The sequence below is a fragment of the Falco peregrinus genome, chromosome 2 (genome assembly GCF_023634155.1).
Source record: "Falco peregrinus isolate bFalPer1 chromosome 2, bFalPer1.pri, whole genome shotgun sequence".
NCBI classification, from domain to species: domain Eukaryota; kingdom Metazoa; phylum Chordata; class Aves; order Falconiformes; family Falconidae; genus Falco; species Falco peregrinus.
In genome coordinates this window covers 87,052,550-87,078,760 of record NC_073722.1, presented here as the reverse complement: position 1 = coordinate 87,078,760, position 26,211 = coordinate 87,052,550, and the positions used below count along the sequence as shown (strand labels likewise).

The 26,211-nt window shown below is 40.6% G+C and overlaps 2 protein-coding genes across 10 annotated transcripts in view; one reads left to right on the top strand and one right to left on the bottom strand.

Annotated features, from left to right (window-relative positions):
• Positions 1-823, bottom strand: part of TXNRD2 (thioredoxin reductase 2) — a 94,448-nt gene extending 93,625 nt beyond the window's left edge. For all 5 annotated transcript variants that reach the window (XM_055797111.1, XM_055797113.1, XM_055797110.1 and 2 more), the window contains exon 1: positions 704-823. In XM_055797111.1, the coding sequence (XP_055653086.1) occupies positions 704-779 (76 nt within the window). In that variant the 5' untranslated portion in view covers positions 780-823. The remainder of the gene's footprint in view (positions 1-703) is intronic.
• Positions 824-5,807: 4,984 nt separating this feature from the next.
• On the top strand, positions 5,808-26,092 carry COMT (catechol-O-methyltransferase). Of its 5 annotated transcripts, none has more exons than XM_005233289.4 (6): positions 5,816-5,922; positions 7,354-7,438; positions 18,080-18,359; positions 20,163-20,356; positions 22,136-22,267; positions 24,803-26,092. In XM_005233289.4, the coding sequence occupies exons 3-6, from the start codon at positions 18,080-18,082 to the stop codon at positions 24,980-24,982; spliced, it is 786 nt and encodes a 261-aa protein (XP_005233346.1). In that variant the 5' UTR covers positions 5,816-5,922; positions 7,354-7,438; the 3' UTR covers positions 24,983-26,092. The 5 variants fall into 5 exon arrangements, with proteins under 5 accessions (XP_013151277.1, XP_005233346.1, XP_013151275.1 ...); XM_013295821.3 differs by having other exon boundaries at positions 5,820-5,922; positions 7,386-7,438; XM_013295822.3 differs by having other exon boundaries at positions 5,912-6,034; positions 7,386-7,438.
• Positions 26,093-26,211: the final 119 nt, after the last annotated feature.

Genomic DNA, 26,211 nt, shown 5'->3' with positions numbered 1-26,211 from the left:
AGGGAAGCTAGCCCCTTCCACCACCTCGGCCTCCCCTCAGCCCAGCTGTCTCCCAGAGCAGCTTTGGAGTAGCGGGAGAAGCCCACAGGTGAGCAGTAACTCGTTTCTTAGCCAGGGCATCAGGTCAATCTCAGCTCTCAGGGAGCTGTCAGCGGCGCGGGGAGGACAGTCCGCAGCATCAGCCGTGCCACCGTACGGTTGGGGGACTTTTTTTGGCAGTTCAGAGCGGGCAACTGGACTCGGGTGGCTGATACTCCCCCCGGTCGCTGGAGTTAAGCCTAGAGAAAAGGTCTGGCTGCCTCTCGGGCTGCCCCGCTACCCCTCCAGAAAGCCCCTCCGCAAGGGGGCGGGAGGCCTCCCCCTTCGCAGCCAGCTGAGGCCCATGCCTCGCTCAGCACACAGAGACGGGCGCCGACGGCGGCACCGGCGCAGGGGGGCTCCAAAAGGCGTTACGGGTGCAGGTAGCCCGCCGGCCTCCCCGCCTCGGCTGCCGAGGGAGGGAAGAGCCGCCTGAGGGGAGGGAGGCAGTCTCCGCTCAAGTAGCGCGGCTACGGGCCTCTCCCCGCCGTGCGGGTGATAGGCAGGGCTCGGGAGACCCTCCCCAGGCGCCTGCCGCGTCAGGAGAAGGCAGCCCTCTTCCTTCCCGCGGGGAAAGGCGGAGGCGCGGCTCCCGCCAGGCGCGAGCGCAGCAGGCACCCCGTACCTGAGAGGCCCCGTGCAGTACGGCACAGCCCCGCCACCCCCAGGACACGCTCCCGCCTCTGCCACAGCGCCGCCATGCTGTACGGCAAAGGGCCCCCGCGCCCAGCCAGGCCCCCCGCGAGGTGCCCGCGCAGCGCCTGAGCGGAGGGCGGCGCGCGGGCTCGCCGAGGGCAGGAAGGGCGCGAGCGCGCTGCCCGCCCTACCGGCCCTACGCGCGGTGCTGAGGAGAGCCGGCCGCTTCCCGCCCGGGGGAGCGCTCGTCTTGCGCTCCGGCTTCTGGAGCTGCTGCGAAGCTGCGAGAGGCCTTTTCAGAAGGCAGGCACCGACTCTGGCCTTAGAGAAGCGCGTTTGCTTTAAAATCAGCGGTTTGGAAGGGAAAAAAACCCTCACGCTTTGCTTGACAGGCTTTCCCCCGAGCTGCTGCTGAAAAGAGGTTCAGAGAAGGCCTTTTGGGAAAGAAGAGGAACATGACGACTGCCCAGAACCTTCACCAATATTCAGAGCTCTGTTTTTTCCCTCTGAAACCACACATCCCTCGGTAACAGAGATGGTGACGGGGTGGGCTGTCACAGCCCGTTCATCAGGTGCAGGACACAGACTGAAAGTAAAAAAAACTACTGAAACTACGGGTTTCAAAAAAGTATTGCAGGCAATGCATGCTATCGCTTCGGAACTCCCGTGGCTAAGATACACTCAGCGTTGAGAACAGGCGCTAGGGACAGGCCTCAGAGAAGAGGCCTTCCTCAAACAAAATGGCGGAGCTGGACGTCTGCCACACAGGTCAGTGAACTAGGCCAGCACAAACAGCTTTAACGTGGTTTAACTGAGGTGGCACAGATATACGTACAGGATGACCAGCTGGAAGCACCTCCGCTGCTTCACGGCCTTTGGCGGCATTTCATATCACTGTGCCACATGCCAGCTATTGATAAAACAAGGACGATGCTGTTGACCTACTTTGGAGGGGAGTTCTGAGAGCTATTAATGCATGTAATGTATTCTGGCAGCCTAAGGTAAAATGCCTCAAAGTAGGCATTGATCAAAACAGTACCACAGGGAACGAGGTCTTTCTTGTTCAGAAGTGCTGCTTGTTGGCCTTTACTGAAGCACAGTAGCAACCCTGGCTGCTGCTGTATGTAGTGTTGTATGCGATAAATACCACCGTAGCGGAGTCTGGGGCAAACAATCAGCCAGTTTTTCTTGGGGAGAAGGAGCTGGTGACAGAATTTTTAGGCAATCATGTTTCAGCTGGCTCCGGAGCAAGGTCCTGGCTCACAAGGGGGCAGCATCCAACCGTTTTGTTTCAGAAACCATCAATTATCTGGCCCACAGTCGAGAAGTAGCAGGAAATCAAAAATAGCGGGAAAATAAAATAAAAATAGTTTTGTAGAACTACCATCACCTCCAGTGTAGGTCTGATTAATTTTTCCACTCCATTAATGATTGAAAATACATGAAACAGAAATTACTATCACTTTTGTATATGGATTGACAGTGTGTCCAGTATCACTGCTGTTTACAAAAAAAAGGCAACCCCCCTCTCTGTTGCTTCCTGCAGCACTTACCAATAAATCACTAGGAACACTCTTGCCTACTGTAGCAGCAGTAGAAAGACATGACTAGTGCATAGTGAGAGGCCTTTGAATTAAAGAAACCTCAAGCATATTCAGATACTAATCTTTTATGCTTTTCAGATACATGCATGCAAAGCTGGTTTAGCTGTTCATTTTAGCTGTTATCCTGAATTGAATCAGGCAGTGTTGAGCATATGCTCTTCACACAGCGTTTAGTTCAGACACATTGGATCAAGGGTAGAATTAAACCTCCTCAAACACAAAACAAGTTTATGAGAAGAAATGTCCATGTAGCATTATGGTATTTTGCTAATAAAGCAGGACCTTAAAGGTAGCAAAGTTGTTGATAGAAAACATTACCTTTTAACAGCACCTACAGTGGCACTTTAGGAAAGAATTGATGAATTTAGAGTAATGCTTCTAACTCTTCTAAGGATAGGATCTTGGCCAAGTGCCTGTTGCAACAGCCACATCATTTACTAGCATTACTGATTGCTTTCATTATTTTAGAGCTCAGAGTCCAAGTGAACCACAGCCTACACAGCAGTGATGAGGCTGTAGCAACTGTTCCTAAGCATATCAGTGCATACTATCTCGTTTCTAGCTTGAAAGTGGGTCAGTTGCTTTCCCTTGGCATCCTTCTCAAGTCATCTGGGAACCAGAACTATCCATAGCTGCTGCTATGCCAGTGGCAGACTGTGTGAAGCTGTGTCACTAGCCCTCTGGCTATATAAAGCACTGTGCAGTTCCACAGGCTGTCGTGTAACGCCATCCCACTCGTTCTTGCACATTCTCACAAGCTTGATCATTGAGACCAATAGAGGTAAATACCAGCAATGAGGAGTAGGTTTTGACCATGGTGACAATATCAATAAGAGGAGTAGCCACTGATATTTGCTGCAGTCAGCACTGAGCAGATGTGTCTGCACTGCACTTCAAAACTCTTTCTCAGGCACCAGAGACAGATTCTGGTTATCAGGTGTGGGTTTTAATGTGTCTTTGGCTCATGTCCTACAGCTTTCTACTCCCTTATTTTAATTATTTTGTGGTTAGCATTGAGCTGGTCAGAAAAATTAGTGATAGACTTTTTTTTTGCATATATATACATATATAAAATCTACATCTTAATTTCTTTTCATAAAAGCAAGCATTAAGTGCTTTAGTGGCAAATACATTCTAGTACCAGGAATCATTTACATGAAGCATTGTGTTTCTGTAGTGAAAGCATTTTTCCCCCCCCAATACCTGGTATTAAAAAAAAACAAGTGACAACCCTTGTTCAAAGACACAGATCCTGGGTAAACAAAAGTATTTTTTCCACTTCAGTTTGAGTCTTCCTAACTGACTTCTTTAGCAATAATTAATTTTCTAGTGTTACTTTTTGTTGGGTGTTGTTTTACATTGGCATGAAGGAATCTCTAGCTGTTTGCTTGCAACCCAACTCTGCTGTATTTTTCTGCATTTTTTATATCCACTTTTAAGAGCTTTGATAGATCAATCTTTAGGAGAGTTAAAAAACTGATATAGGAAGAAAATTACTAATTTTGGCTTATGAGATTGAGGTGGTGATCAGATATTGATGTGAAGTCTATAAAGTTTACATTTTCTTAAGATGGGACAAATATATCCCATTAACTAATGATTTTTTATGTGAGGTCTGTAAATATATCTAAAACAACTACATTGATTAAACTAAGAAAAGTACACACATCCCAGAATTACTATAAATCAGGTCATAATTTAAACTCCCTTTAAAAATGTAATTATAAAAGAAAATAAACCATTCTAATATATGCTAGGTGCCACAAAAAGACATCTTGTTACAAAGAATACATCCTTCAGCTAACTGTGTTTCCTCTGCTGGAAACATTTGTGCATAGGTTCAGAAACTAACAGAAATGGTTTAACATTTCAGCTTTGTTGCTATTTCCCCCTTTGTTTGCCCCCCCCCCCCCCATTTTCTGAGAGTAGAACTCATTGTTTTTCAGAATTTAATCTATGCCATTTTATTCCTTCCTTCTTTTACAGAGAATCTTCTGTTCATAGTTTGTCCTAAACAACTAATTGATTGCAAGTGAGGGAAAAAGCCCAACAGAAACAGATGCAGCTTCAAATAACACAAGTTCTTGACCATCCAAGTGCTTCAACATTTGAATTACAAAAAAAGTGAGGGGAGAAAAGACAGAAATATGGTATATTTAACTAAGCATCAATGAGGAATTTGAGGAATTTAAAAGTCTTTGAAAGCAGGAAGCTTTTTTCAGTCTACATGGTAACCGTTTAAGATGCTTAGTAAACACAAAATAACCTAACTGCTTATCTGTTCAAATTTAGAGTACAATTTTGCTGGCCACTTTTCTTCTCTTTTAGCTGTTTCCTATTTTAGATATCTCCAGGCAGTTTCCCGATTCATACGACTGGTGCTTCCTTTCTCAAAATTCCTGTTTCACATGTTTCTCAGCAAGACAAACTAATTTGACAGTGGAAAACAGCAAATTCACATAAAAGAAAAGCCCTCCTGCTATTCTGAAAATGCAAGCTCAAAAGAATTTTCTTCCACTGAGTGTTTCACATGATCTGTGGGGTTTATGATAACGTGCTAGCTCTCCTGTCTCCCTTTGTTTAGGCTTTTAAAAACCAGTCTTTGGCCAGGATTATTAGAAGAAGGGAATGCCATTTGTTGTTATGCCAGGGATGGATTTACTGGGAAAGCTTTAGCTCTGTGCTATGCACAGCAAGTGGGGATAGCACTGCCACGTTGCATCATGTGATTGCAGCTGGGTAGCCTCCATTTGAGACTGGGAGCTCTGTACATGAGCCAGTCTACTCAAGTTTGTGCAGACAGATCTGAGCTTAACTGTCAACTATCAGGGTGAGTCAGTCTGAACTAGCCGGTTATTCTGATGTGTTGCCATTCATGAGATGATGTTCCCAGGCTAAGGCACCCTGGGTCTACATCTTCCCAGAGATGTGCTCTGCGAATGCAGTATCCTGATGTTCTGCAATACCAAATCCATCTTTTAAGATCTTGTCCCTACATAAAAATCATATTACACCAATACATTTATAGCTCTCCACAGTTCTCTAACTGGAATGTATTAATATCAGGGTAAATTTTTAATATCTAGACAAGGATGAGTCATGTGAATAGTGTATAAATTTATGCACTCTGGTGTTTGTAGCATTGTTATTATGTTAGTAAAAACTTACAAAAATACCCATATGTGTATAGGCCCTGTCTTGCGCAAAAAAGTAAATTAAAGAAAGGCATAAGCCAATGTCTAACAGCCTACCAAAGAAACTTAGAGAAAAAAATTATCCCATAATAACGTTTTACAAGATTTAAACTTTCTGCTAACTTGGAAGTAACTTACGGATATGATCACGCAGTTTGGGGAGTTTAACTAACTGAAACTCTGGCTTTTCCTAATTTGCAGTTGTTGCCATTTACCATTTTTACTTATGTAATGAAGTATCTAGATAGCAGAAAGGGTTACTTTGTAGGCATGGCCTTTATCATACAAGTAAACAGTTGTGGGCAGGCGGAAGCAAGTTTGCTCCTCCCATGCTTCTAGCCTGAAAAATATGATTCAGCTCAAAGTTAGAAGTCCTTTAGAAGTGTTGTCAAAGGACACTGCTCAACCTGGTAAGTCTTGGCATTAATTCACATTAATTTACGTGAACGTGGCCAGTTCACAACTAGCTATAGTTAACTGCAAAGACATCTCCAAAGAACAGCTGTATGCTTACAGAACCAGGTCAGTGTATAGTATAAGTTTTACTGGTTTAAGTTCTTTTCTCCACAGCCCAGCAGTAAACGAAATTCTCAATTAATTTTAACTGCGGGTGGCATCAGGAATTGTGGAGACACAACCTGTCATGCTTTCACAACCAGCTTTTCACCAGACAGGAAATTACTGTCAGTGAAGCTGGAGTGCAGTATTGCTTATTTCATTCTCTGTTCTGCTTGATGTCTGGATTATAAAAAAATATTTGTTGAGCTAAAGCTCTGCTATACATGTAAGGGATACTTTAAAGTTATTTTGTATTAACATTGGGTACTGTGCTATGTTGCAGGGTTTTAGTTATGTTTTGTTTAGAGTTACTAAAACTACTTCAATCTTCACCTACCTCTTTTCCCCACAATTCTTTATACAATTCATCCACTTAAAATTTTTTAATTCTTCTCTTGTCATGCTCTCAGGTAGAACCTAATTCTTCCAAGGACCTCCCCCGTCATGTGACAAAGCCTGTTTTCAGATCTTCCACTCCTGTTTCTGTCACATTTCATACAAACCCCTTCTTTAAACCTTTTAAAAGTTTCTAGGCTAGAGCTTTAAATACTTGCTTTCTAGGTCTGAGTTTTGTAGTGAGAATACAGCAGCGAACTACTCCCACATTGTGTTTAGTTTTTGGGTTCTCTAATTATTTTCTTTTATGGTGCAATTTAATCGCAGCTTGATTATATTGTTTCCACCTGGAAGGAAACAATATAGACAGTCAAGCCAAAAACAAGGTTTCTAAGCCTCTTCTTTTATCTTAGAGCTGTTTGTAGCAGAATATTTTTCCTACTAGAAGCTATAGAAATTCAAATGTACTATTTACAATGTATTGATCACAACTCCTAATGTAGTTGCCTTTAAGCAAGTTGCTGTACATACCTCCCCTCCCTCCAACAGCACTCTATATTTAACCCACACGCCTAGGTCTTGTTTCTACGAATTCTGCACCGGCTGTAGCATGCCACGCCTGAGCTGAAAAAAGAACTAAATCCCTTGGGCCAAATTCATTCCTGGAGTTGCTTGATTGAACAGAGTGCATTTACACTGAGCACAGATTTGGCTCATACCTGACTTTGTCAGCATTCACTGTGCTGTAACTAAGTAACAAGAACAATGTCATTAAGGGACAGATGAATAGCTTTCTCTACGGTTATTAGAACAGTGAGCACCTTTAAGGAGTGCAGAAATCTGTGAAAGGACGAGTTGGGGAAAAGGACACCGCTCCTTTTAGAGTCTGTGTAACACAACTGATAAGCTATTCCTGTGATGTGATCGAATGTGACTGAATACTGCAGGCTCTTGGACTCTTATTCTATAAAATCCACAGCAGAGCAGCACAGGAAAAGATCGGAGGGAACAGCTTCTGCTCTACTGAGAAAGGTACATATTTATATTTTCTTATTTCTCCGACTTGACATGATTTGTTATCTTAGATAATGTCACTATTTTAAACAGTGGTGAAATGAAAGAAGCAGTGTTTTCCACATTCTGACTGGTACTCATTGTCAGGAAGCCAGTCGGTGGGCAGCAATAGCTTTCACAGAGGAAGAGTAGGACATATTTGTGTGTAATGCATTTGTACTGTATTGTAAACCTTGACAGTTGATATAAGTAAGAGGAGATAACCCTGACTAAATTGAAAATTTAATTTATGGCTATAACTATGCTGGAATTCGGTACTCATTTGTATTCAAGAAAAAGCTGAATGCAAGTCAAGCTTCAGTTCAGTCATATTTGATTGAATAGCTGCTTTCATAAATGTTGCTGCAGCTTCATTTTATGGGGGTTTTTATTCTCAAGAGGGAGTTCTGCTACAGCAAAATGTCTGTGAAGAGCAGACAAAAAGCTAGTACTTTTGCTTGCTTGCCCTGTTGCTGCTTATAGAGTATCTTTCTGACGCCCTTTAATGATATTCTTTACCTTCTGTCCTTTAAAAACAAACTCATATTTACCAATACTGTCAACTACATTTCACACAAATTATCTCCATAAACATCCTTTACTTCATCTCTGCACCTAAGCTTACTTTTTTCTGCTTACTCAGCTCTGCGTTTACTAAACTCCCCAGTTACCAAATTCTGATTTAAACAAAAACGCGAAAAGTTTAGGTCAAGCTGACCCACCCTCTCAAGTCGTTTTAATGCTCAAGTACTCACCATCTCAAGTCATCACAACTGATGACTGAGAGGATTTCTAATCAAGGGAGTCAGTCCCGGGAAACAATAGATAATGCTAAGAGAGGGTCTGCAGCAGAAAAAGCAGGCCGAGCTAGTTCTGGGGTTTGTGAAGGAGTGCTAAGTAAGGGATATGTGCAAGAACCTAGGTGGAGTCATGGGGCAAACTACAGGTTGAAGAGGAGTGAAGAGGAGATAAGGGACCACCAGATCGTCGGGACGACCTCCTGGAGGCATAACTGCCCTGGCATGAAAAGACATTAATGGAGGTCCCAGGAAGGCTCATACATATGCAAATATTTCCAAGAAATGTAATGAACATGTATAGCTATGTGACATAAAACGGCACCCACGAAATAGATATGCACGTTAGGTGGAACGATTCCCTGTGCATCCGGTGCCGCAATAAATAATGTCTGCTTCTTAATACTACATTGGTATTAAGGAGTCTTATTCCTGGATTTCAGTAACATATGGACTCCTCTAATAAAGCCCTCAGAGGTTCAGAATCTCATGCATTTGCACAGCATTACAGTATTTAAATGCAAAAGAAAATTTTCCTCATTTACAGCTTTACTTTGCATTAGTGGAAAAGTTTAACCACATTAACACTGCACACAATTTACTTGTCACTCAAATTTAGCAGTATTTCTTAGTAGCCTGCAGCTGGTATCAGGTTTATCTCTGCCAGTCTCACACTGTTGTCTTTCAGCATTCCTTCAGGATCACTGGAATTAGAACTGACTGGGAATTTTCTGAAAAAACATAATTTTGGCAGCAGTCATTGAAACCAGATCTTAATTGTGAGGCCATCCATACCAGTTTTGCTAAAACTTTCTCAGGAGAGGTTTCTCAGAAAGCAATTTTTATCTAAAGTAAGAGACACTTTATGCCCACTCTGGCTACTTTTCTGGGGAGGGCATTCACTCAGAATTTGAGACCAAGGTCTCATGCCTTGTGCTGTCTTAGTTAGGCTGACTCTTCCCACACAGCACTTTAGTTACCTGCTGTGCTGTGGTGGATCCCAGCTTGCCTGCCTAACCTGTTAGACCTGTTAATTTCCATAGAAATAAGCTGTCATTTCAGGAGTAATTTCCTTCCTACTTTTTCGGATCCTTCAGTGAGTGTCCTCACTACTGTTTCAGTTGTGCACTCCCCCTGGCCTGAAAAGCAGCTTGTGGAGAGCAGAAAGCTGTGCTGGGAGAGAGACAGATTTACAGCAGATTAGCTTGTAGCCTTGGAAGCAAGGCAAGAGCCCACAGTGGGGATTTGGGACACTGAAGATTCAACCCTTGATCTTTGTGATTTATAGAGAATGTGAAATAGGTCTTGTCACAGGTGATTATGCTGAGGACAACTAGCCATTTTGATCTTTCCTCTTCCATTCCTTTCTCCCCACCTCCATTTGGACAAAAATAACTCAATAGGAGCTTATTTTACCACTGGGGAACCTGAAAATCTCAGCTGAGAAAACTTTTTACAGACCAGCTCCTAGTATGCTGATAGAGCAGAGCACTTTCTACTTTTAGCAGTTCACTGCCTCCCAGGTGGGATTTGTACAGTTCAGCTGAGCTACACCAACCACTGGCCCCAAACACTAGTACATATAGTACCAATGCATCTAGAATTCTGGAGTGGGAATAAGGACTATCAGAAATAAATGATTCCTAGGGGCATCTGAAAGGACCTTATTCCTGAAAAGCTGGTTTTGCTCAAGGCCTAGTAAAGTGCATTTCTTATCCTTGAAGAATTCTTGCACCTCAGACTCTGGCTTTAATCATGCGGTGTGTTCACTAGGCTAGCCTGGATCAGAACACCACAGATCCACACTGTCCTGCTTGTTGGATGGAGATGAGGCCTCTCTGTGTGGCCAGTTTATTCTAAACCTTGCTCTTCTTTATGGGGCACATAACCATTATATAAACCTTTTCCTTTGGGTGATAGTACTGAATACTTCGGCAATGGCTACTGTGAAGGGAGTTTGAAATGGGTAGCAATTATCCAAATTAAAATCTATCAGGGAAGAATGGATTTAAACACTCTTATGAAGCTTCAGGGGCTTCAGGAGTAGACAATAGACACTCTACTGTTCTTTTCCTTTCAGTCAGTGAGAAGAAACCAGTATTTGTTTCCTTTTAACCTGAGGAGAGGGAAAAAGCTAAGACAAAGGTGAAGGGTGGAGAATCATCAGAACTTTGCATTTATAGAAGTCAGAATTTTTGTAGTCATGGTAGTGAAGCTAAATTGTAATTTGAAAAAACCTAGGAAGAGGGAAATTTAGATTTCATGCAAGATATACTTAGTGAAAAAATATATAAAGTTTGTTCAGCTTGTTTTCATGATGTCAGTGGAAAATCTAAATGTCAAACTCTCAAACCAAGTTTCCATTGAAATAAGAGTTATTCACATTGGGCAATATGCCGATTATTCTTCACAGTGTTGCACTCATTTGAAAATACATAAACAATAATGAAAGAATAGGAGTTAAACAATTTTTTTTGACCTTTAAAAGTACTGAAATATGAAGCTGTTGAATTGTGTTGCCTACAGCAACACGATACAATATGTTTGGCAGAAGTTATTTTAGACTTTCTCACCAAAATACTCTGCCTTTCTTGCTCTGGGAAAGGATCAAGAAAAGCAAAATGCTACAAAACGGAGATTGCCTCATTCAAGACAGCATAGCACAAAGTGTCAGGAACTCCACTCCCAGTCCTGGCACAGCACAGATCTCCTCTGGCTTAGTGCAGAGCAACAGACGTTAAAATACATGTAGAAATGAAATCTCCAGAAAATTGTTTGCATTATAACATCCATCTTTCTGCAGAGTTAACAGTAGTGTCACAGCAATGAGTTAGGCCCCCTTGTCCCCAGGCACTCTACTATTGTCGACCATTTCTATTATCCTCTATACCATCGGACCAATAGAAAGATTCTTTTGTGAAAAAAAGGGTGAATGGTAAAAATTTTTTGAGCATTCCCCATTCACCAGGTTATGTGAGCTAATAAAGTCTAAATTAGATTATAAACCCTTTAGCATCAGAATGCTAAAGTACTGTCTGGATGCTTGGAGACTCGTAATAAACTCTTAAACAACCAACCAGTACTTGGCAGTTAGATTAAATGCATGAAAAATTATAGCAAGATTGGATGTAACACCATCTTTCCTTAGAGGCCTGAATTGTCAGCAGGCTGAAATCACTTAAGGAAAGTGTTTGAAGCACTGTTTGCCTCCACATTTTCCCTGTTCTTCATAAACTCAATAATAATGTCACACAGGTGTTTGCTGTCTTGGCATCCCAAATTTGATCTCTTCAGTTAATGGCAGGTGAAATCGCTTTGGCTTTCCTCAGGTGTTATCCATATAGCCATAACAGGAACTTTTCTGACAAAGATTAATTCAGCTTTACACCTCTTTGAAAGTTACAGAATTAGCAGTAACTTTAACTTACTCTTGCGGCAACAAAGATGTAGGTAAGACAGCTCACCCAAGATCAGATCAGAAAAATATTGCCAAAATGAGACTCAAACCTAAGTCCCCTGACTCAAGATCACAAAGTTTACTCTCATTCTAGTTCTGGAGAATACCACTGTAATGTACATGTCATCTTTGAAGAAGAGGGGTTTTTTTGTGATTATGTTTAAGTCTTCATTTTCAGTACAAAGCAAAGAAATTACCAGTCTATGCAAGCTAAAATTGTAATGAGGGGCTCTGTACTAAGACTAATAAGGATTCACCTTGATTAGAAAAATGTTCTATCCAACAGTTTTCAAACTCTCAAGTGTTTTAATACCTGTCATCTCTTATTTTTGCATCTGTAGGAAATGGGGTCTTGTTAATTACTCATAATGTAATGAAGTAAGTTTCAGAATAGTTAAATAATCAAATCTGATAATTTTTTAATCCACGAAGCGTGAAATTCACTAAGACATACGTCCTTATTAAAACTCAGAGCATTTAAAGTGCTTGCTTTCAACATGGTGATTATTTTTCTCAGTAAATATCAGTTTTTATCAGAGGGAGGTTGTTTTGTAATCTGAGGGAGAAATAGTAGCAATCAATAGTTCAGATCAAATCCCCATACACCTTCCTCTAACAGTGTTATGAAAACTTCATACAGTTTTCACGAAACACTGAGAAGAGTCTCTGAATTCATCCGGTTACTTGGAGTTACCTTAAAAATTGATGTTACCAATTGTACTAATCCTTATTTTTTCACTTCAGGGAATTCCAAGACCAATTATTTTTTCACATTACTTGGAAAAAAGTACCAGAAGGACTGATAAATAGCATTACTGAAAGATCCTTATTGGAACCCTTGGTGAAATGGCTGGAGTTACCTGTACAGGAATAAAGACTAGGATATACTGTTCTGTGCTCCATCACATGGGTGTTTTTATGTTTTTAGAAGAACTGCAGATCATATAGTAGTAAGGGCATAGTGACTCCTCTAACTTAACAACTATTGCTATAATAATAGATCCCCCAGTCTGAGCCAGTCCCTTGAGGTTTCTTTTATAGTCATTAGAATGACTTGGGTATTTTATCTTCAATGGCAGGTAAGTTGGGGCAGCAGGTTCCCACAATTTGTGTTTGCTTCTCTCTTTGGAAGTGTCTTTTTAGATTTATGTAAAATGAAACAGAGGTAATCCCATCCAAATGCTGATTGTTTGATTATGGGTTGCATCAGGGAAAAACTGCTGAACTGCATTACCAAGTTATGATTTGGTCTTATGAAACCTGCCAAAATGAGTAAGATTAGATGCATAAGAAAATAACCCAGAGCTTTAGAAAGACTTGTCAGTAGCTTGACAGGTTTGGGCATGAAATTTTAATATGTTTTCTTTTAAACTTTGTCTTCTCAAAAAAAGATTTAGGGATATGTGTTATTCATTCCTTTCCATAATGTCATCCCTCCAGTTTTCTATTTATTCCCTTGCTCAATTTTTACTTTTGCCTACTATTTTCCACTTCAAATTTTAGCTTTCAAAGAGAAAGCTTGCTTTACCATGGTGTTTCTAATGCACAGAAGAGGTTGCAGTGCTAACCTGTGTATTTGGAACCCAGTACAAGCATTAAATAATAAGAGCAACTGCTTTGTAGTAAGTGGTTATGGGAAACTTGACCATGTGCAAGTTCAGTTTTATTGCATATTTAATGAATCTCATGAATCCACATTAAAGCTAAAATTACAGTTGCATTTTCTAAAGCTGTCATGACTGTCTCTTAGGTAGTGGTGTTTTTAAATTGCTTGAATTATGCACTTAATTTTCATATCAGATATTTTCCAGCTAAGAATATGAAAGCAATTACCTATTTTGGTACAGTTATTTTTTCCCTCTGGGTGCATTACCACCACCAGTGCATCTTGCTCATGGCAGACTGCTTTTACAGCCTCTGTGATCACTAAATTTCTTTTCACATCTAAGACAACAGAAATTAAGAACAAACTTAGAAAAACTTAAAAAAAAAAAAAAGAAAATGAACCCAAGATATGTCTGTTTTGCTCCTTTTAGAAGTTACTTTCTCTAGGAAGTGGTTTTTAAGATAATTGCCTCCTAAAGGAGCTCTACTAAGAACAATCCATACTGCCAGTTTATGAAGACACTAGGGTATTATACAATAATAATAATCATCATGATGATGATACCCCAATAGTTCAAAAACATTCCTCGATACAGCAAAACCAAATGAACTTGTCTAGGAGTGGAAAAAAGCAGCACATACTGTATAGGTTGCTGCTGCTTGTGAGCAACATCTAAGGACCATCTAAGGCAGGTGGGCTCTGCTGTTACACATGGTAGCATTCATGTGGGACTCAGAAGTGCAAAGATCTAACTAATTGAGGCACTGTAGGAAATGGATCCTTCTAAGCACTTGATCATAGAAACAGCCAAGCTGAATTGCTTCCTTGCTTAAGTTTTGGATCTAAGACCATCCCAAAATCACACGTTTGAGCTTAAAATTACAGCTTTTTTTGTCTTCTTGACAAGTATGTCAGAAAAGAAGTGCAAACCACTGCTAACAGCCACTCACCAGTCTAGATCCAAAAAGACACACAAGGTCAGTATTTTACCTTCAGAGAGGATAAGGTTTCATAGCTGAAGATCCAAAATGTGTTTCCCAGATGGCCCAGCAAAACTATCAGTTGTTGTCCTTCCAGACACACTAAAGGGCTGTCAGTCTGCTCATGCTTTTGTATAAGGAACGGCTAGATGAGGCAGAAGGCTACAGGTGTGTGCTTCAGAATCATATCCCAATTTACACCTTTTTGTCAAGCTAGTTGCATCTTGCTATCGGGATGTTACATGCAGTACCTGTGGTGGGTTGCAGAAGCCTAAATACAATCTATGCCTTTGAAAAGGTAGGGCATGTACATCTCAAACCCTCTGCATAAAGTGCACTCTTTTAAAACAACAAAATCTTTAAAAGAATACTGCTTCCATGTTAGGATGAGGGTAAAGTATTTTTTTGTTTGAGATCAGCTGAAGTTACTAAAAATCAGCAGGTCTAATCCAAGTTGAGTGGTTTTCTCTGTTCTGGGTAACAGAGATGCATTAAGAAACTTGCATTTCACAGGCTGCTGACGAAGAAGCTGTCCTTCTTTAATACATGGGCTTTTGAGCATGTGGTGTCTTGTAATTTTGGTGTATGAAGCCTGTAGCAGTGTAAGAAAATAAGACAATGGAAATCTGGTTTGCTGACATACCCTTCCATGCTTGGGTAGCAATATGAAAATGGAAGGACAGTATTTTTCTGTCAAGCAGGTTCTTTTTGTTATGGTATAAAAAGAAGTCTTCAAAGTCTGTTCCCTGTCTGAAAAAGAGGTCTCAGCATTCCTGCAGGACAGGAACTGTGGGTGAGCTAACCTACAGATACTACCTCCCTCTGTTTAGAGAAACCTCACCAAATGGTTTCATATCTATACTAAGCAATGAAGGAGGAAAGCTGTTCCTCAAAAAATATACCACCTAGTTCATCCTGCAGCTATCATCCTAGCTGTCTGACAGATCTTTGAAGGGCAGCCTCAAACACACTGGCAGAATCTCATAGCACAAAGCAACAGGCTGTGGCAAGTTGTACTCAGAGGATGCTAAAGTATCGACTGTAACCAGAGGATTATGTCTGGTGGTTGTCTGAAATAATTCTGAATGCCAACAGTCTTCAGTTCTAGAGGGACCTGCATATGGTTGGACTGCCACCAAGTGAATCGCTGATATGCAGGGCTCACAGAGGCAGGCAGGTTAGATACCTGCTGGTGCTGGTAAATGGTTTCTGGGCTCCATCCATTCATTGCAGTTCAGAATTTTTCTCTCTCAACTATATTAGTAATCCAAATCCATCAACAATGACCATACAATCAACTAAGCCATGAAAGCTAGGCGAAGACAAGCCAAGTGAAGCTAGAGAGGTATTTTTGTGTTAAAGTAATGATATTTTCATAGTCCAGTCCAAGTTCTCAATAGACAGATAATGTGGAACATCTTCATGTAGAAGAACTAGAAAGAGCAAGAGTCCCACCTGCAAGGTGCAGGACAGTTGGGCCCGGTCAGTAGAGTTATCAGTGCATAGAAGGAAAAAAGAAAAATTTACATCCATGCCCTCATGATCCTGTTGAGGTAAAGAAGTAGGTTCTTATTAGCTAGGAAACAAAATTAAGAAAGTCCAAGAGGCAACATTTTAATGTGCTAATAATGCTGGTGAGCCCAAAAAGGAAATGTTTCAGGTCGACTTTGTAAGAAAAACCTTGAAGGTAAGTATTAACATTGGTGACTACTTAAAAGTAATATACTTTTACCTGCTCCAAATAGATTGTACTTGCTGTGCAACTAAGATAAGTGGATGGGTGAGCAAACAATCAGCTGTACTGTAGGTTGAGTGTATCTCCATGGGAACTCAGTCATCTTCTGAACTCAGAATGTGTTTTGCTTGATGATTCAAATTTTAAAGCAATGGGATAGATTTTCCCCATGTGTAATGTGTATGTGCCAAGTCCCACTACAAAACAGAGGTCTGACCACCCATAAAATTCAGGATTTTCCTGGGACAATTTTGGGCAAAACAAAAAAGGGAAGCAAGAAGAGTTAGGAAGAAATCTGGGGGAATATTGGGTTAATCATATAGGGTCTTTACCTCTGGTCTTGGGCAACTTCAGCAAAATTTTTGAGGATGATGTAGCTCCTGTTGGAGCAGTGGTTTTGCTGAACTCCAGGTAGGTGAACATTAATACAAGTGCAAGTGGAAGCTGTTCACCATTTTTAGGAAGCTGGAAGAGAAAGAGACTTTTTAGAAAGAATCAGAGACTAGGAACAGTTGTGTCATGTTCTTTAAAAACAACAGATTAAAAAACAGTGCAACTCAATCCAGCCTGCTGAGGTTAAGAAATTGGTTCCGAATCCTTTAGACCTGTATTCAAATGGCTAATTAGATTTAAAGAACAAATTAACTTGGCATTCATTCATCCTAATACTAACTGGAACACATTCCAACCTGTGCTTTCCTCCCAGTGTGCAACTGTCAGCCCCTCCCTTGTGGGAAGCAGAGGTGGAAAAGTGGAGGTGTTATAAGCTACATCATCATAAATTAGGTGTGTTTTGGGTTGTTCAGCAGGAGCTTCACATGCAGAGAGAATCCTCAGGCAAACCACAACCCTTTCTTTGATTTAGCCTTTAGGAGAGTGCCAATTGCTTAATTTTAAGAATGCTTCCTTTATCAGGTCTTTTGTGCTGTGACTCCTGCATGGAAATAAATGCACAAACCTTCCTGTATACTGGGTTGTCTGAAATCCATCAGAGTAAATGGCTTTGATGGGATTTATTGCTTGAGCTGCACAGGGTGACATGCATCTCATCTGCTGAGCTTTATGTTCAGATGCTCTAAACTCACAAAACAGAAACACATGCCACCCATGCTGCACACACATAGGCACGTGCGGCTATGACACTGAATGTCAGGGGGAGAATAGGCACAATCCCATCAGATAATTTGAGCTGGCCCATCAGAAAAGCACAATGTGCCCTTTTGTTAAATCTCGTCAATGTCATGAGCCTGAGCTCTTCTCTGATTCAGGGATTCAGCTTTATGTTTTTATAAACAGCGAGAAAACATCCGCACTTTATAAAAGGAAACACATCTTTTATTCACAAAAGTATCAGATTGATGGCTCATGTCAAAGGTTTTATGTAAACCATCCCACCTGGGTACTTCCACTGCAGGCCCTGAAAGGAAGGAGGCAGGTCAAGTCCTACTGAAACATTGTGCTCAGCTTCTCTGCAGAGCATGCAAGAAGGACAGGTGCTAGCAAAGAAGTCCGTATGCAAGGTAGTAACTCAAGACATGCAGACTGATTTGAAGCAGAATGTTACCTAACGGTGCCCAGTTTCTGCTGAAACTGTGCTCAGAATTGAAGGGTGAGATGTTCCTATTTTCTTAGCAAGGTCAGCTTAGAAGTTTCCCAGTGTTCAAAAATTAGGAGAGTGGGATCACGTGCAGACCCTAGTTTAAATCCTTTGAAAAATAGAACAGATTTGATGCCGAGATGCTCCTTGTGCAGTGGCATACTTGGAGCCAGGACTGAGTAGCTGTGTGGGGGAAGGGACCAGAGCGTTAAATAAAGCTACTTGTTGACTGCCTGTAAAATTGGCTTCTAAAGGGAGTGCCACAGAGTACCATCCATTACCAAGTGATAGAGAGTAATTTTCAGCTACTCTGGACAATATCATAATTAAACTTTGTGTGTTCCTGTTCTGTATTGTTGGTTGTGTGTTTTTCAGCTCAATATTTACAAAACGGATAGCTCTCTCCCGTGCCACCTTAACCCTGGGCTGTTTTTCTCTTTCCTTCCAGATGCTGGAGAGCTTTTCAGTCCTTTTGTTCGTCTTCATTCTGCTTTTCATTTTGCTGCTCTTTCTGGTGCTCATCAGGAAGAACGGCACTGCTGCCCTTATCTGGAATGAAATAATCCGGGAGAAAATAACCAATTTCATCATGAATCAGAGCAAAGAACAGAGGATTTTAAATTTTGTGCTGCAGAATGCAGTCCGAGGAGATCCCTGTAGTGTGCTGGACACTATAGATAAGTACTGCTCCCAGAAAGAATGGGCCATGAATGTGGGTGATGAGAAAGGTAATTGCAGCAGGGATCAGCACTTGAAAGATCCTTCAAGACTAGCACAGTACAGGACATCTTATTGTATTCACACAGTGACTTCCATATGCTGGAAAAAAAACATAAACCAAATTCCACATCAGCTGTGTAGTCAGCAGAATGGTTCTGTAAACAGTAATGCATGCTTGTGCAGATGTCTTTGAGGAGGGGTGTCCAGTGAGTAATTCAGGAAGTCGTAGGACCAAGCCTGGGTTTGTATGTTGTTTATGTTGCAAGTGTGTAAGCAGAGGATGACAATTCATGGGGAAAACCTAGGGCTATGTTATACGTCCGTTCCTATACAGGGTGGCCTTAAGGCATAATTCACTATGTTAAGCACTTTCAGATCCTTAACTGAAAGATAGTAAATTGGGAAAAAAAAGTATTTTAAACTATATGAATTTTGTGTATGCAAGCATAAGTTATATATATACTGTTGAAGGGAGAAATCCTAACCATGTAATACGCAAAAGCAGCTATTAGACAATTGTTGCTACTTATGAAGTAAATTATCTTGTTCTTGCCTCCTAAAGGAAAATAGGTGGACAAAACATTTTTTTCCTAGCTGCAGGAAAGGGACAATCTTTTCAAAAAGCTGTAATGGCAAAATGTTAACATGTTCCCTTATGAATTAGACACAAAAGTACCTCTTGATGGAAGTTGCAGGGGAAATCTTCTTCATCTGGGATTAACAAAGCTAATGAAATACAACTGTAAGCACTGTAACTGAAATGCTTATCTGTCATGGATGCATTTTGTGAAACTAGTTCCTTTGCATATGAGCCTGGGGTGCTTAGGGCAACGGAATAGTAGGTGGTGGCTGATTAAGAATTCTTAAAATTGTAAACTTTGATCCTTTGGGATTATATTCTTAAAAATTTAACTCCAGATTTGTTCTGACAAGATGACCTTTCCTCAGATAAAAGCCATCAAAGTTAACACATCTTTAGTTCCTAAGATTTCAAGAGTGACCACATGATCTCAAGATGCAAGCATCATCACTGCATTATTCAAAACAAATGACACCCAGGAAAATAAAACCTAATGAAATGTATATATACATTGAAAAATTCCATGGCTCAGTGTAAAATCCCTTCAGATCCTTTTTCCGATTAGTTATCTAGTTTCTAGGCATACAAGTAAGAGAAGACAGTTTTCTCACAAATAAATCATTTTCTTCAGAAAGACTGAATATTGTACACTGTCACTTCTTTTTGGTAACAATTTCTTGTTAACAATTGACTAATGTTTTCCATCTCACAAATCGGTCTAGTGAATCCAGATATTTTGCAACTTTATAACTAGACTTTTCTAGTATTTAAACCAAGTATTTAGGATAAGAAATTTTGTATCAGACTACTACATGTAACATTTGCAACAAATATGAGCACTCAAAATTCAGGATTTACATATTTCACAAATACAGTCAGTTTCTGCAATATGCTCTTGGAAAAAAACACTGCATCTTTCCCTTGTAACATTATAAATATTTTAGTCAATTCAGGCACTTCCTTACTCAGAAATGTTTGTATTGTGAAACTAAGATTTTTTTAGTTGAAAGTTTGCATTTTGCAATTTAGAATGTCCATGATCAACTTGATCATGGATAAGCCAATTCGCAAAGGATACACTATATAATTTGACATCAACATTCGACTTAATTTTTCAATGTCCTAAGCAACTGAGTACATTGACTTTCTAAGTTTCTTGTCACTAACTTGGTCTTCTGTGTATGAACCAGATTGATTTTGTCAAAATTTAACCTATTTCCATTTTGTTCAGGTTTAATTCTAGACAAGACACTGGAAGAGGTCAATCCATCAGTTGCACTGGAGCTAGGAACATACTGTGGCTACTCAGCAGTTAGGATTGCTCGGCTACTGAAGCCAGGAGCTCGTCTTCTCACTGTGGAATTCAACCCAGAATTTGCTGCTATAGCTAAACAGATGATTGAGTTTGCTGGAGTACAAGACAAGGTAAATACCATTTGCCTGTGGTTTGCGGAAAGAAACAACATATGCAGAGTGGAACTTTTTCCATAGAAACAACAATAAGAGGTTTAAATTTTGTTTTTTACTTGTCAAGCAAGTCTGACACCTTAAGTGTTTGGGAACATGCAGCGTTAAACCATCAGGTTTGATAGCAGGGAAAAGCTACTAGTGTCCATGCAGAGGACCAAAGTCATCTGCACTTTTGTATATACAGCACAAGTGAGCTAGATTTGTTAGCATCAGTCAGGGGTCCAAGTACAATGCAGACCCAGCTGAGAGTCACGGTAGAGTTTGAGGCTTGTCAAGATGTGCGTGTATATGACAAAACAATCAGGGCTGTTCTCCTAAGTTCTTTGCTATGTAAGTCAGGATGAAGATTCAGAGGGGCAAGACCAGAAACGATCATATGCATCCATATCTCCTTAACATTTTGAAAGCATTTAGAGTTCATCTTCCAGTTTGGCATCTTCACTATTCACTGGTTAGTACAGTAGACAAGTCGTTTGCTGAGAGCTTTCAAAACCCATAGTGACTGTAAGAATAATACAGACCTGGAGGGAGCCTCCAGTCAGTTATTTCACTTACAGTGACAGGACATCAGCACACACAGTCCTTTTCATAAAATTAGTAACCACTATTGCAAACTGGTTAGATTTGCTGCTATTATTGAACTGCAAGACTGCCCCACGGATTCTTCGCCTGATAATCAGAAGCCTTTCCATGACTTCCATCTGACATTTATTCATAGACATTTTGTAATTTTTAAGGACCCACAGTCCTTACTAATTAAACTAGCACCATGTCTAATTACAGTTCCTGACCTCTCACAGCAGTACAGCTGAGGACTTCGCTATGTTACCTCCCAAAAGCTAGACTAGAATATTGGTTTTCTCTATATAAACTAAAATGTTCAAATCAGCAATGGGACTGAGCAACAGAAAACTGACTCATAGTCTAATTTGTTACAAAAGCTCATAAGAAGCAGTTGCATAATGTGCCAACGGACTTCAGATGAGATGTACTTACTCAGATCTAGCTGGTCACAATACATATACCTAAATTTTGTGCAATCTGAGGGTGTCTTGACTCTGTACAGTTGGTTGAGATGCTGGTATTTTCAGTCTATGATCCGTCTCAGCCCAAGGCAGACAGCAGGTCAGGGGATTCATGCCTGACAAGTGCCTGTCTATTCGACTAGACAACTCACTTCGACATAGATGATAAAACTAGAGGAAATAAATCCCACCATGAGATCTTCTAATTCGTTCCTTAACTTCTTGAAGAGAACCTAAAGTACTAGTGACATCTAAAATTGTATTTTTCCCATCTGATTTGATCTCCTGATCAGCTATGAGTCATAACCTAGACAGATTCCCTTACCACTTTTTTCCTCCACTCATAGTATATGGCACTTGCTTACAAACCAATGTGCAGTGGCTCCTTTCAGTTTAACAGTACCTGGGCAAATAAACCTGCAAGGAAGACTCAACAGCCTCTGTCCTGCCTCTTTCTTTACTGGCTATATCAATGTTACATACTGTAGCCTCCAGCTTTATTGTAAACTAACCTGTCCTCTGTATTATTTGCATCCCTTGGACTAGAAGATTCAACTGAGATGTAACTAAAAAAAAAGTAATTAAAAGTACTGTTTTCAACAGGAGATTTCCATGTCTCGAGTAATGAATGGCATTATTCAACAGAAACAAGAAGTCAGTTTTTCTGCTATTATTTTTTCACAATTCATCAAATGGATTTGCATTTCAGGTAAAACTCCTAGAAGGTCCTTCAGAGGAAATTATCCCCCAGCTGAAGAAAAAATACGAAGTAGATACTCTGGATTTTGTCTTCCTGGACCACTGGAAAGACAGATACACACCAGATACCATCCTGCTCCAGGTCAGTTTGCACAGTTCCAGTCTTAAAGGTAAAGTAGCAAATGCCTGGATGTCTATGAGGCCTATATTCTTTATGAAGGACCTTATCCTCTGTAAAATGAAGAATGGCAGCCAAAATAACAACCCTACAAGAAAAGAGGGTTTGGGGGATGGGATTCCAAGCTTTTGTTAGGGATAGGTGCCAGCACTACATAGCTCATCCTGAACAAATGGGTCTGCAGCAGAAATCCTAGCTGGAGGAGTGCATGGTCTGTGTCTTATACTCCTTTGAAGGAGTGTCTGCATGGTCATTAACTGGGACACTTGACCTGAAACCACCCTGATCCTGGGAGCAGGTGAGACTTAGGACCTATATATCCCAGCTCCACCTCTCTAATCTCCTCAGACCCCTCTTCCTGCCTGCATCTGTGGTGCCAGCAGAGCCTTTTGATGACATAGTATTTTGGTAGCACAGCTGGGTATTGTCTTTCTGTGAGTTTTTACTCCACCTAATCAACTGACTGCAAAGCAGCCTTTGGAGGAGTGCAGACTGCCCCAGCCAGGCACTTGCTAGGGGAGTGCTGTCTAACTCGATACCCAGCCCCAAACGTGGAAAAATTATGCTCATTTCTTCCCAACCTGCTTTAACCATTACTTTTAGCATTACAAAACAGTTTTGGCTGTAACAACGGTAGGCAATGGTAGGTAAATTAACTACTAGATGGCTTCTGAATAGGAAGGTATTTTCAGATGTTAAATAACAGACTGACAACATCTCTATCTATCAATACAGCACAGACAGATACTCTTCTAGTTTTGGAACTGCAGACTGATAAAATTTTCTATAGCTGCTTGGTTGTATGGAAGTGTCATTTTTCAATTATTTTCTTCACAAATAAGTCCACTTTTTTTTGAGGCTGCCTCTTACACTGAGAACCTGCCAACTACTTCCTGACCCCTGCTTGAGGACTACATTATGTTCTCATCCAGGCTCTCTGTTTTTTTAATTTCAGCCCTGTCCTCAAGATAGCAGTTTGAAAAGAAAATTTGTTTGGGGTTATGAACAGCCGGTGTTGAACTTACGCAGCAGTAGCTGAAGAAAATGTCCACTCCCTACAGTTATTTTGTACCCAGAGAATGTTTTCTTTTAAACTGGTTGTGTAAGGATGACTGAGCTCTTTTCATTGGGAAGAGCTAGTGCATCCTTATCGCAGCTTAACTTTCCCAGTACAGCCAAAACAAACAGGTAGTTTAGTTCCATCGTAGTGATCAGTCTGATGCAACTGTGATACAAAGTTGCTTTGCCTAAAAAAACCTTTGTGAAATTAAGGACAGGAAGATGAAGAAAAGATCCCCACATTTTCTCAGATGTTACAAACAATCTAACATGCAATTCTGGCATGTATTGCAATATAAATACTGAATATGAAATATGAATAAAAAATACTCAGATTACATATATATTGAAAGTGGCTCAGACAGCATTCCTTTTCGTGCACTTCTAGAAAAGCCTGACACAAAGAGCATCTGAAATCCCGATGATACAGCAGGATAATCCAGGAAAATACAGCATGTTGTCACTTGTTGGCTTCTATAAGCTGCGCCATAGAAACAGACTGGAGGATATTTGCCATGTCTCTAAAATTCCTTCTACAGTGCTGACTGGTGTTCAGTCACCAGAGGCAAAAGTAGTAAGCTGAACAGCCTCCACAGCACACTCAACAGGACTTCTCTAATATACTGCAAGCAACAAACCCCACCCCTTGTTTTGGCTGCAACTGCCTTCTGTAACCACAGGATAACAACCAGTCTGATTCACTTCAGACTTTCTGTTTTAAAACAGCTGGTAAACTCAGATAAGCCACTTCTACTAGACAAAAATACCAGTAAAAGTTAGGTTGGTAGGTTTACTGAGCATGAACATTGCACTTGAAGTGAATATGGCAAGTTAATTATGCCTCGTGGAAATTAGTCAGAGTGATTTTCATCATGCACAAACCCTGCTTCACGGTCAGCTTCTGAACAAAGTGGCAGAAAGTTGTACAGGATGAAAGGAAAACAAGCACAGAAAATCTCTTTTATTCATTTAGTGGTTTTGGAGTTTGACCAAGACTAGCCAAAGCAAACTGGTACATTCAGTCTCTCAGACGACCTTGAGCTACTACAACATTTTAATCCCATATTAAAAGTTTTCAAACATTAGGCATAAGAGCTAAAAGAAAACCATAAGGTTATGTAGACATAGTTGGAAAAAATCTGAGAAGCAAACTGCACACCTCCACTGCACTTGATTTGCTATTTCAGAACCTGAATGACCCAACAGAGTATCAGCGTCTCTCATGTTCTAGTGACTGGGTTAACAGAAAAAGCCAGCGTATTAAACATGACCACAAAGGATCAGAGAGTTACTCAGCTTCTCTTACATCTTTTCTTCCCTCCAAAACAATGGGGTTTTGGATGCAGGTGCTTGAGTACAACATGGTTAACATGAAAACATGTTACATTCAAGCCAATGTCTGCTTAACAGCCACCATGAAGCAATTTCTCTTCTTTCTAGGAATGCAACTTGCTGAAGAAGGGCTCGGTTCTTCTGGCTGACAATATCATCGTCCCAGGAGCTCCAGAATTCATTAATTATATCCGCAACAACCCCCATTTCCAATGCACTAATTACCCATCTCATTTGGAATATATGAAAGTGGTGGATGCTATGGAAAAGGCTGTGTTTTTGGGATAAAGAGAGCCATTAATACTCAACCATTGTTTCAAGTTATGTAAATGCAACTGCAGAGGCTAACTCGTCCATGCTTTAAATTTTGGGGTTTTTTTTGTATTTTGGAGCCTGTAATTAAAGCAAGCGCTAGTGGAGATCGTTTTAGACCAGGTGGAAAACAAGGTCTGGAGTAAGAAGGGTAACTGCCCAATGGTCTGTTCCATTGTTTCACATAATTCAGCAAACCCAAGGTGATGCACACTGCCTTGCCTTGACACTTATCATCGAAAATGCAGTCTGTTCTTTTGAGCTCAAACCACCACAGTTTGGGCTTAAGCTGAGGTGGAAAAAATCGCTGCAACTTCTGAAGACCTGTGTCCCCAGGCTAAACAGATTAATTGATATCAAGAGTGGAAAAAAGCATGCACATTGCAAGAAAAGACCATTTCAGGAACCCTGATTTTGCTAAATTACTCGCATGCCACTTAATGCAGTGAAGGCTTCTACTGTGGTATCAGATCTATTTTTGCATGGTTACTGCAAAAGTTAATCTCTGTGCGAGAGAAAAGAGCATGCACTGAAAGAAGAAAGACCCATGCAGTGATGAGAAAATAAAACAGTATTTTGCAGAAGACAAAAAAAAAAATTAATCTACCTATGCAGAGGTAGGGAAAACTGAAGTAGTAAATAGATTAAAATAAACACAGTAACAGACAGATAACAAAAGGAGCAACCTCTTTCCAAAAGAACACCAAAACTATAGTATCAGAGACCTTGAGAAAATGCTGTTTATACCCTGATATTTACTTATCATCTCATTATATTGTATATACATAGTAGGTGCTTTTTAGGGGCAGGGCAAGCTGTTTATGCTGAAGTGCTGTGTATGTTTCAGACACTGTAGAAGAATCAAGACAAAAGAGAATGGCTTTTACGAGGTGGGTCCTGCACACCCTGGTTAACCTCAGTGCTGTTAACACTATATGAATAGTGAGGGTTATCACTGAGAAGATACAAATCCAAATCTGAAGTCTCTAACTCACCTGAAAAATGCAAAAATCCACTGGCATTTCCTGCTGTGATTATATAATGAGGCAATGGTTGCATTTATAAATAAAACCTAAAAAAACAATACAGCAGGCATATGAATCCCTTTGTTTCCCATGAATTCTGCACTGCGCTTGGGATTTCCAGCCTTGGAACTGCCACAGAAATATCCAACAGTTGAAAATCAGAGTGAAAATCAGGGATAA